The 18937-nt window shown below is 42.0% G+C and overlaps 1 protein-coding gene across 7 annotated transcripts in view; it reads right to left on the bottom strand.

Moving 5' to 3' along the window:
* The window catches only part of EFCAB11 (EF-hand calcium binding domain 11), a 146837-nt gene that overhangs the window by 59149 nt on the left and 68751 nt on the right, over nucleotides 1-18937 (bottom strand). Inside the window, exon 6 of one of the 7 annotated variants that reach the window (XM_047738306.1) lies at nucleotides 6569-6767. The exons of 5 other annotated variants lie outside the window; for them this stretch is intronic. In XM_047738306.1, coding sequence (XP_047594262.1) covers nucleotides 6680-6767 — 88 coding nt within the window. In that variant the 3' untranslated portion in view covers nucleotides 6569-6679. Of the gene's footprint in view, nucleotides 1-6568; nucleotides 6768-18937 lie in introns of those variants that run through there. One more of the 7 variants, XM_047738308.1, reaches the window with a different exon arrangement.

Here is an 18937-nt window from a genome sequence, read left to right as displayed (position 1 = left end):
TCCTCCTTCCCTCAGCCCCTGGTAACCATCATTCTACTCTCTGTCTCTACGAAAATAACTACTTTAGGGATCACAGGACTTTTTTTTTAAATTTAGTATCTTTTATTAAGTCTTTCCAAACTTAATTTTTACAGAAAAAGTGGCTGTCTGTGGTACTTATATTCTGTTTGCCTAATATTTAATTAAGTCATCTAATTACAAGAACAAGTTCAACTGGCAGAGATAGGTTTGAGAACAAACAGCACAAACAGGTTTGGGAACAAACACAACTCAGTTAGCTGGAGCAGAAGCACATGAGTACCCTAGAGACAAGCCTCCCAAATTATCCGCATTCAACGTGCTGCAGGCATCTGCACGACTGCTTTGCATAGGGACTGGAAGCTTCTTTTAAGTTGGTGCACTGGTTAAGAGAGTTTCTTCTACTATATAAAAACAGGCACTGCTAGTATTTACTGAGCACCTATTATGTGACAGGTATTGTGTAATTTGCATTACGTCCCTTAATCTCATCACCCACAAGGCAAATATTATTGTCTTCATTTTACATACATACAGGAAACCAAGGCACAAAGAACTCACGCAGTTTATCCAAAGCCACACCCTGGAGAAGTAGCAGGGTTGACATTTTCTTTTTTTTTTAAATCAGAACTTTTTTAAAAAAAGATTTTATTTATTTATTTATTTGACAGACAGAGATCACAAGTAGGCAGAGAAGCAGGCAGAGAGAGAGGAGGAAGCAGGCTCCCTATGCCCCAAGGTTGACATTTTCAAGTTGTTGTGAATTAAACCCTGTCCTCACTCTACTGGCTCTACTGACCCTCCAAATGAATATTAAATAAAAGAAGTAACAAGATTGAAAATATAACAAGTCGGAACGCCTGGGTGGCTCAGTTGGTTAAGCATCTACCTTCAGTTCAGGTCAGGATCCGGGGTGTGGGATCGAGTCACGTGTTGGGCTCTTTGCTCATCGGGGAGCTTGCTTTTCTCTCCCTCTGCTAGCTCCCCCTACTTGTGTACACACACTCTCTCTCTGACAAATAAATAAATAAAATCTTAAAAAATATACATACATAACAAGTAATCCTTTGTTTTCTACAGGCATTATACCAAATGACAAAATATGTCACATCTAGCTTTTTTTTTAAAGACTATAATTTAACAAAAGAGGGATGTACTTAAATCCTCACAAGAAAGGAGTGAAGGTAGTACAATCTGCAATTGTTACTTGTTTACAGAGGAACGATTTCAGTTAATGAAAGACGTAAGTGTTCAGTGTTTGTAAGGAAAGAACCGAAGTCAGACATGTTAATTATGCTACCAGATTAACACACAATAAAGAATAAGCTGGAAAATTTATAGAATACAATAAAAGCTAAGTGTGTTACATTTCAAGATAGCATTTTGAATTAAAAAAAAAACAAAACCTACACAAAAAAGCCCCCCCGCCAAAAAACCCAGAGAGCCAGCACATCTAAAATAATTCATAGAGTCAGCTAATAAGTGACTAATTGAAGAGGTCGCATTACAACCAATTGCACCAACACCCACATTAGAAAAACCAAGCGACAGTTTTTTATTTAGAAGTATTTTCTCAAGAAAATAAAGCATGAATTTGTGATTGTCTTTAATTTTTTTTAATTGTTTTTAGATTTTTATTTATTTGACAGAGAGAGAGTAGGCAGAGAGGCAGGCAGAGAGAGAGGAGGAAGCAGGCTCCCCGCCAAGCAGAGAACCCAATTCAGAGCTTGATCCGAGGACCCTAGGATCATGACCAGAGCCGAAGGCAGAGGCTTTAACCCACTGAGCCACCCAGGCACCCCTATGGTTGTCTTTTAAAGAGAAAAATGAATGACATTTCAAAACAGATACAGACAACATTGTAAGCAAGCCGGGAAAAAAAAAAAAAAAGGAGGCATTTAAGATTGCCAAATCATACTGGGTAGAAGCAAGTTCTGTGTAAGAGCCGATGGGAGACCTGGGAGAGAGAAGGGCCCTCATCCTCCATGACCAGGTGGCAGGTCCCTTCTACGTCCACAATCAGGAGGTCACTCATTGGTTCCCAATGTGTCCAGGACATTGAGATATAAAGACAGCTGCAGAGATTACAAATAGTACAGCAGAGCCAAGAAAGGCTGCTTTGCTGTTTTAGCTCTTTTCTGTACTGACAATCCATGAACGGGAGGGACATCAACAGACGCACATCTAAGACCCAGGTCTTCTCCCAGATATCCTGGGACAACTTCTCTTTCATGGAACCATCTGACCTCGATGCCCATTTCTCGATGGAATACCTTCCTCAGTTGTCCCACAGACACATCCCAAATTGATGTCATCATCAGCCCCACCCCTTCTCTCCCCTTATGTCTGTCTCCTGTCACACTGAATGGAGCCACTATTCACTCAGACTACCAGGACAGAAGCTTAGAAGTCTCTACTTTCCTCCAGTGCACATCCTATCACCAGGGTCCTATGGATTCAGATGCAAAACCCCATTTGAAAGCATCTGTTCTTCCCCCATTCCTGTAGTTTAGGGCCTGGACTCTTGCAAGAAGTCCCCTTCTTAGTAGTGATGGATTTGGCAAGGGGGGTTGATACATAATCTCCTTATTTACTGAGCTCTAACTTTTAATCTAAATGCCATGTTCTAATTTCTTCATCAGCCAGGGTAGACTCTCTGGGGAAAAAATGGTAAAAGAGAGAGGGGAGTTTCCCTTAGCATTAATGAGAAATTTTTAGCATCCCACTTAGAAACAGAAAAATATTGGGTAACACCAAAAATTCACTTGTAGCCCAAACACAACGGGCAGCTTATTCTTAAGATTCTTTTAGCCAATCAACAACCTGTCTCCTGCAAGACTCTCTTAAACCACAGTGACCCATTCTGGGTGAACACAGAAACACCTAAGTAATTTCTCCCAGAGAAGATTGGTAAAGATGCTCCTTGGGTCTCCCAACACGGTGGCCTCCTAGAATCTTCCCAAGAGCATCTGTGCTAAAGCACAAACTTCAGACCTGGCTTTGAATCCCAAACTCTGCCACTTACTCTGCCTTCAGTCAAGTTATACAATCTTATGGAGAAAGAGAACATAACGGTATTTGCTTATAAATATGGCTCAAGGGGTGCCTGGGTGGCTCAGTGGGTTAAGCCTCTGCCTTTGGCTCGGGTCATGATCTCAGGGTCCTGGGATCGAGCCTTGCATCGGGCTCTCTGCTCAGCGGAGAGCCTGCTTCCTCCTCTCTCTCTCTGTCAAATGAATAAATAAAATCTTAAAAAAAAAATAAATAAATATGGCTCAAGTCTAACAACAATAAACATCAGCAAAGGGCCAGGCGCTGCCTCCAGCACCTGGGATCCAATGATGAAAGTCCTAGCTCTGCCCTAGAGTTTCAACCTAGTGGGACAGAGGAAGGACACAAAAGAGGGAAGACTGGGGATGATGGAGAAGAATTAAAAGAGAACATATTCAAAATGAGGTATTTAGGTAATAACCCAATGCCTGATACCTGGTTCACTTTAATAAATGCCTTTTGGTTGGTTTTTTTTAACCCCTCTTCCCCCGCTAGGGATTATAGCTATAACCCGACCTAACTTTTCTCTTCTCTTTCTGAAAATTCACATATAAAACCACCAAGACACCTGGTGGTCACCGGCTCCGTTTTCGGAGAAGCTCTCATTTCACTGTAACGTGCTCCTCTCTGAAGGCTTGTTATTTTTGGCACCTGCTCTTCTGATCGTCCACGAGTGCTATGTAATTGGTACTCACTGGTTCACCTGGAAACGGGTTTCTTAAACTTTTCTCCACCTCCATTAAGAAGGTTTCTCAGGGCAGATACATTGTGAATTGATTTCTAGACAGGAAAAGCTCATAGTGTGGCACGCAGAGAGAAAATGACATCTTTTGATTCTAACGCTTCATGATTTGTACCGCCATACCTCATTATCTTACATTATCTGTTATCTTCTACAAGAAAATAAAAAGGAAGTGGACACCGGAAATAATTAAGTGGAGACTAGAAATTCTGATATCCAACTTCTGTTCACGGATAAGAAGTGAGATAAATAACTTGGATCACAGTTGCTTTCACAACCTGGACAGTATCAAAGGCAGCAAATTGTGGTGTTCCGTGTTATAAGCTGTGGTGGTTTTAAGATGTGCCCACAGATAACCTTGAGGCCCTAAAGGAGGGCTTCCTCCATGTTCTCCTGCTCTCATGGACCACTTGCTCCAGACAAAGCCAGATGCCATGTTGTGAAGACACTTGAGCAACCCTGACGAGAGAGACTCCTGTAAACCACAGGCACTAAATCATCAGGGGTCTGAGGGACCAACCCCTGTAAGTGAATTCTCCAGCCCCAGTCAAGGCTTCGAATGACAGTGACTCTGGCCAACATCTTGAATGTAACCAATGAGAGGGTATGAGCCAGAACGACCAGCTAAGCCACTTCCAGTTTCCTAACCACAGGTATTGGGTGAGATACTAAATGTTTATTGCTTTAACCTGCAGAGTATGAATACAACCCATTCATTTGATTATCAAATATTTACTGAGCATCTGATCTGTAGTGGAGGTGCCTGGTGCTCAGAGTACCACTGTATACCAGAAAATGCCCCATGAGATGAGAAGGGGGAGATGATGGTCTGTCATTGACAGAGGCTGCAGTAACTTTAGGGAACAGTGAAGAGAGAGTACATGAGGAACCCAACCATACCTTCCAGGGTGGAATCATACCACATGGTAGGCTTGATGACCAAGTTAAAGAATAAAGTAGTATATTCAGGTATTCTGAGATTTCCCATTGGAAATAGATGTAACTGACCCTCTACCATAATTCTCTCACTTCATAGAAGAAAAACTCCAAACACTGACCCAAGGTCATACAACAAGGATAGGCAGAGAACTAAGTTCCTGTGACTCCAGTTCTAAATGTACTTTTTTCTTGACTGGCTCCTTTTAGGAGTAAAAGGCATTTTTCAAGAACCAGAATGAGGCCAAAGTGTATTTCTCAATTCTAAAAAGTGTGTGTTGTTACTATAGCATACTATCTCAGGAGCTATCAATCTGGGGCATTTTTGAAAAGATACAATCAACAAAGAAAAAGCAAGGTGGATGTAAAAAATGTCTTTGAAGCTATTTCGGTTGCTACTGTCAGAAAATGTTTGAATTTAAACTCTAGTAGGCATAAAATAAGCTTATAGAAAATACTAGTTTTGGAATCTGAATCAATGACCTAGAAATAAATCTCAGAGAGGGATAAGCAAAATTTTGAAAGAGAAGAATCAAAATAAAAACGTTATTTCCAAATGGTTTGTAAAAATAATGTTTTTGAGTTACGACGTGAAAATAGGTACATTTTAAATCTACAGGTATTAATAACAGACTAGCATTTTGTTACTAGTCTGGGAAGGAGTGGATTTCCTTCAAAGGGGTTTCTTACTGGAAATATCTTGTATTATAGTCTCACCAGTCACACCAGCCTTTTCAGGGTCTTTGCTATCTGGCATCTACTTCCACCACTTTTCTGAAGTTACTGAAAGGTCAACCTTTTGTCTTTTCCCTGTACAAAATCAAACTCAGACTCTTATTTCTTGACTTCTCTGTTCACTCTGTCTTCCTGAAATACTGTCTTCCCTTTGTTTCCATGAAAGTGTGGTTTCCTGGATCTCCTCTGACCATTCCTTGTCTGGCTTCCCTCCTGGCCATGGGCATCCTCTCCAGGCTCTGCCTGGTCCACTTCTCTCTCTAATTCTCCATTTCTGCTAATATAACACCAGGATTCTTCGGCTTGCCTAGGCTCCCAGCCCTTGGAGCAAACCTGGGCAGCTTTCTTTGCATTGCTTCCCAATATCCAATCAGCTTTTGAGGTTATCAGCTTCTTTCTGGGTAACATTTCTAAGACTTTCACATATCCTATCACATTTCCTTTCACATATCCATCTCCTTTAACCTTGAAGCAGGACCTCATCCATTAGGCCCCAGTCAGTGACAATGGCTTCCAGTGGATCACCCACCTCTTTACTCCACGGTACATCCTGCTGCCAGATGAAGACCTTTCTCATCATGTGACTTCCTTGTCCAAGAGTCAGTACATGCCCTGCTGAATCCAACCTCAGCACCTCTAACCTGGAAAGACCTGCCCCTTTGCAAGGCAAAACTAATACACTGTTAAGATCCAGCATCTTGGATGATGCCTTCACAACCTAACCCTTCACAACCTAACCCCCTTCCATAGTGAATTTTATTTTTCCCCACAGTCACATCTGGAATGCTCACATCTCACATTCAATTATTGTGACGAAAAGGCAGTTCTTGTAGATGCCACAGTAATGGGGAGGGGCAGCAGCAAAAGGGTTTCCACATATATTCACTAAATTGAACTGAATTATATTGCAGCTTTGCCAAAGCTTAATTTTAATCATGTAAAGATTGAGGGAGAATAGAAAGCACATCTTGCTTCAATTGTAATGGTTCTTACTTTAATTTCTTAGAATATAATAACAGAAACAGATACATACTAAAAGCATTTTTTTTTAATTAGAAAAATCACAGGGACAAAATCTTTAAATATTTTTCTTAGTTTTCATTCCTCTGATGTTTTAGATAGATTTTATCACTCTGAATATAAAGGGTTCTTTTGGCATCTGAGGAGCTATGGATTGATGACCGTGGGTAGACTCAACTATGTGAAGGATGAATTGTGTCCAAAAAACCGTGGGTCAGACAGAGATTTTCCAAATGGGAAATGAATTCTGACAGGAAACTGCCTGCTGGGAAATGAAGGAAGGCTTTGAAAAACTAGTAATCATGATCAAATTTTCATTGCGTTGACTGGTCTGAAACACACATGTGAAATTTATAACATATAAGTTGTTCTGAAAAGAACTTATTTATGCAGAAGAGGAAGCCAAAGATCTTTTTAAAATTTGGCATCTATATTGTCAATGTGTTAATATGTCACAGATAACAGGTCTGCCTTACAAAATAATTGATGTTCAAGCATGTTCTGTTAGGCTTATAAATCTTGCCCACCTTCATATCTCGGGTAGCTTCTGGTTAGGTAAAACTAGTAGGAAGGAACCTGGGTGGCTCAGTTCAGTGTCTGCCTTCAGCTTAGGTCATGATCCCAGGGTCCAGGGATCGAGCCCTGCATCAGGCTCCCTGCTCAGCGGGGATTCTGCTTCTCCCTCTGCCTCTGTTGCTCCCCTGCTTGTGCCCTCTCTCTGTCAAATAAAAAATAAATAAAATCTTTAAAAAAATAGCAGGAAAGTTGCTATGACAAGATAGATAGTTCAAAATCATGTGTGAAACTTAAAATCATAATATGTACTTGTACCTAATTTCCTCAGCATTATTTCTTTCCATTCTGGTGTGAAATATTGTTTTCATCCACTCACAGAGCATTCACTGAGCACTGTCCAAAGCTCCAGGGATTCAACCATCCCAGGCCAAAAGGAATTCACAGCCCAACAGGGAATATCACAGGCCTTGTGGAAGGAAATGAAGAGGAAAGGGCAGGAAATAAAGAAAAACATAATAATAAGGGGAAAATGTTGGGTTTACTTCTAGATTTAGTAGCTGAAGAATAATCCAACAACTCGGTGTTAAAAAAAAGCCAGCTAAGAACTTGGCCAACTTGATTATAGTCAGATTCAGTTTCCTGAAATTCTCATGTCTTTTCAAAGTCACATGAATATATTAGGCCAAGACGTCCACAAGGAACAGCCCCAAATGTATTAAGATGCTATAAAAAGGTGACTGTGTATCACTGAACACTACATCAAAAACTAATGATGGGGGCGCCTGAGTGGCTCAGTGGATTAAAGCCTCTGCTTTCAGCTCAGGTCATGATCCCAGGGTCCTGGGATCAAGCCCCACATCGGGCTCTCTGCTCTTCGGGGAGCCTGCTTCCTCCTCTCTCTCTCTGCCTGCCTCTCTGCCTACTTCTGATCTCTGTCAAATAAATAAATAAAAATCTTAAAAAAAAAAAAAAACTAATGATGTACTACACAGCGGCTAAATGAACATAATAAATCAAATAAACAAAACAAAACAAAACAAAGTGACTGTGTAGATGAGACAGTGTTTAGAGCCTATAGATAAGTATTTGTCCCTACATTTATTTCGTTAGAGAGAGAACAGTTGGTATTTTTATTTTCTAGTTTGCTTTTGGCAATACTTTCTTCATCACTGTAAAAGTAATTTAGAATTATATTATTATAGCATTACAAAATAATTCTGAAAGACTCATAGGGAGTCATTACAGAAATGTTAGAAAATACACAAACAATTGGAAGGGATCCATATGACCAAATCTAACAATTCTGCAGAAAATATCAATACAGCAAAGAAAATCTTGGAATTGAGCAGTGCTCTAATAATAAGTTGGGGGAAAACAGAATAAAATGCAACTACAAATGTATACTTACTTGGCCTGAGATGTTCTTCCCTTCCTTGCCAATATCCACACCTCTCCCATCCTCTGCAGGCCTACCCTCTCATCCTGGCAACTGCTCCTCATTTCACCTCACTCAGTGGGACAAGGCTGTGAATAACCTGCTACTATTTATTTTCCATGTTTTTGCCTTTCTTCCCAAATTAATCATATGACGTTCCTTGAGGACAAGAAGTGGGCCTTTCATTTCTCTCTGTCCCCAGCACCTAGGAAGCATCCTGCCCATCATTCTTGCTGATGCGGGTATATTTGCTCCTTTTTATTTATCTTTTATTTTTTATTTTTTAAAGATCTTATTTATTTATTTGAGAGAAAGAGAGCACATGAACAGGGGAGGAGGAAAGTGTAGAGGGAGAGGGACAAGGAAAACAGACTCCCCACTAAGCAGGGAGCCCGATGAGCAGGGGCTCTGACCCCAGGACCTGGAGATCATGACCTAAGCCAAAGGTAAACGCTTAACAGACTGAGCCACCTGGGCATCCCTCTCCTTTTCATTTTAATATCTGTGTGAATACTAATAAAACATAGTTGGTTGGGAAGAAAAGACCTGGATTAAAATTCTTAATGCTATATATATATTTGCCTTATTTGGAAATATTTCTGAAGAATTCAATATAGCCTTGTATTATTTAGGCAAGTAAATATTCTAAAAAATGAAACCATTCCTATTAAAAAAGCCCTGAAATTCATTTATACTGAATTTTAAAACATATTTAAATTTAGATAGGGTAGATAGAGTACAAAGATTGTCAGACCTTTCATTAACCAATAACCCTTATTTGCACCTTCCTCTCATCCTGCAAAACTCCAGTTTATAAAGTTATTCTAATATATCCAATGAGGAACACTATAATTTCTTTGAATAATAGTTTTAAATAATGCACAATTATTTATCCTATCCTGCATAATTATCTTAAACAACAGGTTCCACATCATTTTTGAATTCCACACACCACAACCACACACTTAGCCTCTTTGAAGGTCAGAGACGCCCAAGTTCAAATGCCTACAGCTTGGGGAATGTCAGAGACCACAATCACTAGATACCCTGAGCCATACTAGCAGATTGGTCACTGAATGTCAAGAGGAAGTCTGGCACGGGGACCCTTAGGATGGTCCCACTGTCCACTCTAAAAACAATTCCCTTCCCTTCTATTTGCTCTCTAACATTCTACAAATGGACAAAAAATTTTAAATATAAATAGCCCTGGGCCATCAGCATTGTCTGGCACTTTCTCAGACGCCCTCAATCCTGCCCCCACCCCACTGGTAACCAGCATCCCTGTGACTTGGGAGGGAAGGATCCCGCCCACAGTCCCAAGGGTGTGCAGGATGCCACCCCCTTGCCCACAGTGACTGGTTCTCAGATTAGCAGACACTCCTGGTCCTCATCATTGGTACAGGGGTGGCCCACAACCTTTGGGAGAAGCCCAGGACTTTTGACCCTCCTGAGGAGAGCAGTGCTCAGCTCAGGCTGTGAGGGCGGGAGACAGCTGCAGTCAGTGCTGCAACCCTAAGGGGCGTCAGGACAGGCATAGTGGACTTAGCCAAGGGCAAGGCTGAAGAATACCAGAGATGCACAGCCGAGCCGCAGCCCCAGTCAAATTACACCCAAGCACATCTTACCTCTCCTGCGTCAGCTGTGCGAACCAACAGATTTCACTTATCACTTTAGACAATTTGAGTTACAAAAGGTCACACACTGACATCCTAGGAGAAGGCAACAGATTGATTCAAAATTGCATCATAAAGTTCACCTAAGTCCTTTCTTGAAATCGGTGTTGATTTAGAGACCAACAGGTAAGTCCTGGGCATCTGAAGGAGGAAGCGATGTCACAGAGACAAGGAAAAGTCACTTTAGAAAAGGATGACTGGAGATCTGAACAATTTTTTTTTAAATGTCACCTTTTGCCTAAGCCTTGGTTGTTAGGGAACCTGAGTTTTAAAACAGAAGGATTTTCAATTATAGGAGTTTAGACACAGTGTCAGGAGTGACTGGAAAAATATTTTGGAGCAGGGGCCTTGGTAGAATTTAGATTTCCCTTCTCTAACCTCTAACTTCCCTTCTCTAAACCTCTATACGTACAATCGGGGCCACACAGTCTGAGTTGTTGCTCTTTCACTTAAAGGCTTAAAGTCAAACCCCAGACCTGTGAGGTTCTGAGCCTCTGACATGGCTACAACACTGGGCGACCAGCACTGTGTCTCTCTCTCTGGGCTCCCGCACCCACGGGTCCTTCCTCTTCAAGCCTCACCGGCGGCTCCTCGCAAGCACCACGGAGTTTTCTTCCACTGGGTTTTGCACACAGTGTGTATTTGCCTGAGATGTTCTCTGTGTGGCCTGGCCGTCCCCACACTCTTCATGTGGCTGACCCAACTGGACCCCAACTTTTTCCAGAAACACCCCATCAGAGAAGCTACCACAACCCCCAGGTCAAGCAGGGCCCAGCTTACAGGCAGTGACCACAGCCTTCGCTTTATCTGACATAGCAGGGAGAGAGGTATAGGATGGTCTAGTTGTAGGGTAATTGTTTACCCAGGGTCTCCTCTCCTGACCTGACTGTACTTAAGTCCGAAGGCAGGAACAAGACTATTTGCTCACTGCCAGTTGATGGGACCTCAATTTGCTGAGTGATCTCGTGATTTCTGGTCTCTGTTTGGTGTGATACCTGGGTCTCTTTCCTTCAGTCCATGTCCATGCCTTAATAACTCACACTTTGTAATCAATTGGTCACTGATGTCCTCAGCCAATAACTCTGGCCCTCCCCAGCCCAAAGCCCAAACCTCATCCCTAGCAATGGAGTGTCTACTGCTGCCTTACCACATCAACACTTGGCCTTTTCTGGAACTAATGAGTTCAGAAGCAGTGTGAAGAATGAAGTGATAAAAAATGGGGCTGGCCCCGGAATCAAGTCCCACATTGGGCTCCCTGCTCAGCGGGGAGTCTGCTTCACCTTCTGACCTCTCCCTTCTCATGCTCATTCTCTCATTTTCTCTCTCTCTCTCACTCAAATAAATAAATAAATAAATAACAAAAAACCCGGGACTGGCTTAGGGAAGCTAGCCCCAGGGAGCAAACTCCACACTGAGCTGTTCTTCCCTGTTACAACCCAACATAACTTCCTTTGCTCTCTGCCTTAATTTTCTATTTCACTTTATTTTAGGTCCTAAATAATCTATACTTGCTTAATTAATAATTAATTAATTAATATATTTTAAAAGATTTTATTTATTTACTTGACAGAGAGGTAGCACAAGCAGGCAGAGCGGCAGACAGAGGGAAAGGGAGAAGCAGGCTCTCCACCGAGCAGGGAGCCCAATGTGGGGCTCGATCCCAGGACCCTGGGATCACGACCTGAGTCGAAGGCAGCCATCCTACTGATTGAGCCGCCCAGGTGCCCCTATACTTGTTTAATTTAATAAACATTTTCTTTTAATGATGCAAATGCCTCTGGGTGGATTAAGGGGTATCAGTCATGCATACTTAAGTGTGAATTAGTTTAACTGAAATATTTCCCTACTATCATCTGGCTGATAGCAGCTACAATGAGGAAGTTGAGAGTTTTGATGGGGTGCAGAGTGGGGGACGAGCAGCTAGTGATTTTGCAATAGCATGATACAAGGACACTGGGGGCCTCTGAGGTACAAAGACAACGAAAAAAGGGTGAGCCTAGAGCCCAGAAAGGCAGAGAAGAGACTCCCCTTCCTTTTCTTCCTGTATTGTAACACTAACAGGACACATGAGCTTTAGGGTAGGGGCCAACCACACTAGGAACTGAAGATGCCTGGTGGGCTAGCCTGGGAAATCAAGCATTATTTTACTCCACTTATTACTTTTATTACCCTTCTGGTCTTTACAGTCCAGGTTCCAGATTCATCTTCCCCAAACTTTGGAAACCAATCCATTTTTTTTTTTAAAGATTTTATTTATTTATTTGACAGAGATCACAAGTAGGCGGAGAGGCAGGCAGAGAGAGAGGAAGGGAAGCAGGCTCCCCGCTGAGCAGAGAGCCTGACGCGGAACTCGATCCCAGGACCCTGAGATCACGACCAGAGCCGAAGGCAGCGGCTTAACCCACTGAGACACCCAGGCGCCCGAAACCAATCCATTTTTAACTGGGGACTATACCTTCCTTGTTTCTTCCAAAGGGGAAAACTCTGAAAGATGCCCATTGTAAGTGTGCAGTAAACACCTGTTTAGCGGGTCAACACTGTGTGATCTGATCACTGAATCGAAGAACTGGCCCTCAGGAGAAGCCCAGGAGAACTGAACAAAAATAAAAATTTCTTTCTGATCAGCTTCCAAGGCCTTCACGTAGTTGTAGGATGGAGTGGCCTTCAAATTATGCATTATATTTCAACCATTACTGTGTATGAGATTGCGTGGTCCTCAGGAAGAATTTGTGATGAAATCTTACTACAAGAAAAGGTATTTTGATTTTTGTATCAAGCCCTCCCAAAATGAGGCTCGTATAAGTATGTAGCAAGAGAAAATCATTGCAAAGAATTAGGTAGTGGACTGTCTTCTATAAAATGCTCTCCTAAAGCACGACAGCTGGGGGGCTCTCCTCCCGGGTGCTCAAGCACCAAGGACTCATCTCCCACCGTGCTGCCAGCCCGAGGTCCCCCCTGGGGGAGGCTCACTCGTGCTATCTCTACACTGCAGGTCCTGGTTTTAAGCATTCTCTAAGTCAGAGGAAAGTATTTTTTCTGGGGCCAAATAAAGACAAATCTGCAAGCCAAGGATAAAGACACTTCAAACTCGCCTGTGATACCCATTTCTCTTTAGGTACTTGACTTCCCTCATTAGGACCAGGAGGAAAATGACATTCACACCCCTCACAAGAATACCAGAAACCAAGCTGCCTGCATTCTCACAGAAACAAATGTGTGGACACTCGGTCTCATCCCGGCATGGTAAAGAAATCTAATCATGCTTGGCCAAATAAAAATCACGTGCTTGTTCCCTTCACCCCTCACACTTTAGGAACGTTTAATCCAACCTGTCCAAAACACCAACCACCCAGATACTGAAGACACTGTTTTGATGAGAAGAAAAAGTATGGAATTCATTAAAAAGAGGGGTGATCGGATCTCAGCAACCCCCAGGGTAGCCTCCCTCCTGCCCAGAGGCCACGTTCTTTTCACACCACTTCTGGTCACCAAACCCTGTGGCATTCTGACTTCCATCGGATAAAAAAAAATTTATATGCTCCCATGATATTATTAGAATTAGTGGATTTAAATGACAAGGCCCTGGTATTGTTAAAAGCATGAGTTTTAGAATCTGTAAGACCTGGTTTGCATTCTCTTTAGGAGAACATGAAGAGTCACTTCACCCATCTCAAAGCTCCATTTCAGTATAAAACGGCAGGGGATGATAACAGCCACAACCGGTTGCTGTAAATATTAAATGGAAATGGGGACACCTGGGTGGTTCAGTCAATTAAGCATCTGCCTTCAGCTCAGGTCATGAACCTGGGGTCCTGGGATCAAGTCCTGCATCTGGGCTCCCTGCTCAGCGGGGAGTCTGCTTCTCCCTCTGCCCCTTTCCCTGCTCCTGTGTGCTCTCTCTCAAATAAATAAAATCTTAAAAAAAAAAAAAAGAATAAATGAAACAAAGTGCCAATAGCATTTAGTCTAAAGTAGGTGATAAAAAATATTTAGCTAGTAGTATGATGACAACATCCTAAAGGTGAACTCACAAGGAATCTAATGTCTTAACTCTCAAGGTCAGCAAGACCAAGAAGTGTGCTATCCTCCATGGGTGATAAGGGATGGAGCTCTCAGAAACCTTGTTTTAAGGCTAAGCTGTCAGCAAGGAGCTGCACTCATTCTCGGGGGGTCATAAGAAGCACAAAATTCTCCTTAGAGTCTTGCTTCCTGAGAAAGGTTTGAAGAACTCTTCCCTCTCTTGACGATAGAGAAGAGAGAATTTGGAAGAGAAATAAGACGGGCTTCCCCAATCCCCAAGGACAGTGAAGTTGGTAGAGTACACATAATATTTTCCCAATTTCTCAAATGCCTGGGTAATGTCCCCTCAGCATTATAAATATAGAAAGTGTTCACAAGCTGTTTTTAGGAATGATGAAAACGAACTGTATCTAGAATTAGACCTCAAACTAAAATAATTTCTAATTAGTCTTAGCTTGAGCAAATATGAGAGCACTTAATTTGCAATGCAACAGTCCCTCCTTATTCATGGGGGATATGTTCTAAGACCCAGGGGGTGTCTAAATCAGCAGATAGTACCAAACCTTACACATACTGTTTTTTTTCCTATACATACATAAAGTCTAGTTTATAAATTAGACCCAGTAAGAGATTACAGGCATACCTCGGAGATATTGTGGGTTGGTTCCAAACCACCACAATAAAGCAAATATTACAATAAAGAAGCTGAAATGAATTTGTGGTTTCCTGGTGCACATAAAAGTTACATTTATATTCTACTTGTACTCTATTAAGTGTGCAACAGCTTTATGTCTTAAAAAAACCCCAATATGCACACTTTAATTTTAAAATAACTTATTACTAAAAATGCTAACCATCGACTGAGTTTCAGCAAGTTGTAATCACTGATTACAGATCACCATAATAATAATAATAATGAAAAGTTGGAAATAGTATGAGAATCAACAAAATGTAACAGAGAACCATGAAGTGAACAAATGCTCTTGGAAAAATGGTGCTAATAGACCTACTTGATGCAAGACCTTCAACTTGTAAAAAATGCAAAACCTGCAAAGTGCAATAAAAAGAGGTATGCCAGGGCACCTGGGTGGCTCAGTTGGTTAAGCGGTTGCTTTCAGCTCAGGTTATGATCCCAGGGTCCTTTGATTGAGTCCTGCATCAGGCTCCCTGCTTCGTGGGAAGCATGCCTCTCTCTGTCTCTCATGAATAAATAAATAAAATCTTAAAACAATAACAACAACAAGGTATCCCAGTACCAGCAATAACTAATAATAGAAAATTATAACAATATGTTTTACTAAAAGTTAGGTGAATGTGGTCTCTCTCAAAATATCTTCTTGTGCTGGAATAGATCTTCTTGTGATGATGTGAGATGACAGAATGCCTATGTGATGAGATGAGGTGGGGCGAATGATGTAGGCACTGCGATGAAGCAACAGGCTTCTGTTGACTTTCTGAAGACACATCAGAAAAGGGATCCTCTGCTTCTGGACTGCAGCGGAGTGCGGGTAACCAAAACCACAAACAGCAAGTATGTGCATAAAGGGGGACTGCTATAATTTCATGACATATCTACCATCTGGAAAGGTAAGTCTGAACCTCTCCAGGATTTCTCCCACAAAGGCATGTAGATATGCCATTTTCCTGTTGGATGCTGTAGTCTTATAGAAAGACATCATCCTCCACCCTGCTGAAATCCACACAGAAATCTAACAGATGTTATGTAATTCATAGCAATCCAATCTAATTACGAACTAAATTTCCCTAAGCTTGTTCCAAAAATGTATTATGTAATAGTTGATACATATAAAGAGTGAATATATATAACAGTTGCATTATTAAGCATGATAATAAAACCCAAACTTGCAAACTCACCCCACACTTCACTAGAAAAGGACCAGCATTACTGTAGCTGACGGCATGGTCTTTCCTGATCTCAGCCCCACGCCTCATCTTCAGAAGTAATCCCTCTCCTGAATTTGGGATTTATCATTCCCCTGCTTTTGAAAATAATGATTTTCCAAATACAGACCTTTAAATGTGTATTAGTTGGCTAAACAATATAAAAACTTTGAGACCTTACCTCCAGCTGCATCTACAGTGTGCACCACAGACATAGGAGGAGGTGAGGTTTAAGATGCTTTGACTGTTGCCGTTCCTCCTTAATATTGTGTGCTCTGCTCTGCAGCTCCCAAGAGAATCTACTGAAGTTTTAAGGCTGCTCTTGGGCTTTGCCCATAGCGGTCACTAATTTCCCTTCATTCTCACCAAACATTGGTGTCTGTCTGTATAGCTGTTGTCTGAAAATGAGGTAGAACTTTCTGCCCACAGAATATGAATCTTTGTACTAGTTGTCACTACAGAAAGACTTGCGACTGACTGCCATAGTGGTGAGGAAGTCCTCTGGCCTGGAGGAGGGTTAGCAACAACACAGACACTCTCTGGGCAGCTCTCCATGACTAGACTACCCACGTCCCCAGTTCCTCTGCATTAACAAGTGACAAAGCAGACGACCATTACGGCCTGGCTGACCAGCTAATGTGGACAACATATTTGCTACTAATTCCCATGGACTTTCTTCAAATCCTGTTAGGGACCATGATTTCCTCATCCTTCTTCCAGAAAGCCATGTCACTGTCAGCATCCCATCCTTGTTGATAAAACTGTTAAGAACTGTGAAGGATCTGGGAATTCAGCCTCCCTGCAAGCTACCAAGGTAGCTTGCCCTGGATTCAGGGACCCTGGCAGAAGCCCCAGGATGACAGGCTCACAAAGGACTCCATTACTCACGGCGCAGCAAACAGCATAAGGGTCGGCACATTAGTGTCAGTTCCCTTTACCCACCAAATCCTATGGGATGATGCAGATGAGCCCAGATGGATGGTGACACATGAAGAGGGTTGCCTGAGTTTAGGAAGCCCGAGTTTGTTTAAAAAATGGTTTGTAAGCATGCCTGCCTTTTGTTCTGGAAGGAAACCCTAACTCTATCTTCTAAGCCTATTCACTATTCAAACGTCCTTGAAAAGACATTCTGGAACAAAGGGAAGTCAATGCCTCACTCACAAGATCTTTAAAAACAAGAGAGGTCCATTGAGAAAAGTCTCTCATTATCTGTTACACTTTAAAATTGCTTAGAAGTTTTATTGTCTGATTGTTTTAAATTGAATCTTGAACCCAGAAATGACAGTCCTGTTTACAGAGCCTCTGGGAGGAAGGACTGTGTGTGTGTGTGCAGCAAAGGGTTCCCAAAAAGGTGTGTTTTTGCTAGGATTGACAAATATGAGGTTTACAGGGTCAGGCATTCAGAAGTTTTGAGGGGATCTTTCTGACTTATTTTTTTCCTCTGTGGGCAAGAATAATAATTTTGTGCTATATTATTAGCTTGGAATTTATCAAGAATTCTAAAGACCTAAAGATCTGTTATGAGATGGAGCCATAAAAATACCTAAACGTTCTAGCCAGTGGATGCATGGCCAGCAAGTGTCCTTGATAGGATGGAAGCTCGTTGTTACAGCGAAGCCCCTACCTCACATTTATCCTACAATTTGCACGTTTTCCTCCCAAATCTGCCAGTTTTCCCATGTTACTAATGTACTGACCTCTTCTTTACATTACCCTGTAATTTATACCCTTTCCTTTAAGTCCATCACAATTCCTTGCATTACTAACGGACTGCCTCCCCAGTATATTATCCTGCAATTTACACCTCCTCCCCCTGACTCCATCAGATTCCCTGCGTCACTCCTAATGGACTGACATCTCCCAATTTGTACTGCATTTCTTGCCATTTGTGCTCCTATTTTCAGAAAAGCTGGGGGGGAAAGCTGCATTGTTCCTGTGTGTCTTAGAGTGAAAGAACAGAGACTGCTGAGAGGTAGTGCTCTGACGGTGGATGGGGCCGGCTCGTGAAGGTGTCAGGATGCGATTAAGCAGGATGGCGGTCCTGAGCTGATGGCTAAGTAAATGATGAAAAGGAAGATAAAGTCTCCTACTCTGTCCTTTAGGAAAGCTCCAGGGGCTCCACAGAATGAGGAAAGTCTATAACAACTAGCTTAATTTACATTTAACATATTTTTTATTACATTCATATGAGAGAGATGCCTTTTCATACATTAACAATTTCCCTCAGTTGGTACTATTGTCATTTGCCACATCTCCTCCTGGTTACTCTACAATAAGACTTTTCCAGAATGTGCTACCTACGTGGAGTTTCAGATGAGTTAGAGAGGGCCAGATGCAGGCAGGTAAGGTGAAGAATATTCCAGATACAGAATGCTGCGTGTGCAAAGGCAAGAGGAGCAGGTCCAGAACCTTAGGGAATTTCAATATTTATTTTTAATTTTTAAAATTCTTTTATTTGGTTTATTTGACACACAGAGATCACAAGTAGGCAGAGAGGCAGGCAGAGAGAGGGGGGGGAAGCAGGCTCCCTGCTGAGCAGAGAGCCCAACTCGGGACTCGATCCCAGGACCCTGAGATCATGACCTGAGCCGAAGGGAGAGGCTTAACCCACTAAGCCACCCAGGCACCCCAGGAATTTCAATATTTCAGAGTGGTTAAAGTAGAGTATGAATAGGACGGTGGCTGAGGCAGATCATGGAAGAATGCCCTTTGAAGGAATCTAGACATTATACTCTATGTAACTGGGAGCCATTAAAGAGTTTGAAGCATTGAGAGTAATGTGCTTATCTCTGAAATGAGATTAGTCTCTCAGATGGTGGTATGGAGGATCCATTAGAAGGGAGATGATCCTGGAAGCAGGGAAACTAATTATGAGAGGACACACTAGAA

This window comes from Lutra lutra, chromosome 7 (genome assembly GCF_902655055.1).
Source record: "Lutra lutra chromosome 7, mLutLut1.2, whole genome shotgun sequence".
NCBI classification, from domain to species: Eukaryota; Metazoa; Chordata; class Mammalia; order Carnivora; family Mustelidae; genus Lutra; species Lutra lutra.
Note: the sequence above shows the minus strand (reverse complement) of the source record. Positions and strands in the feature narration are given on the sequence as shown.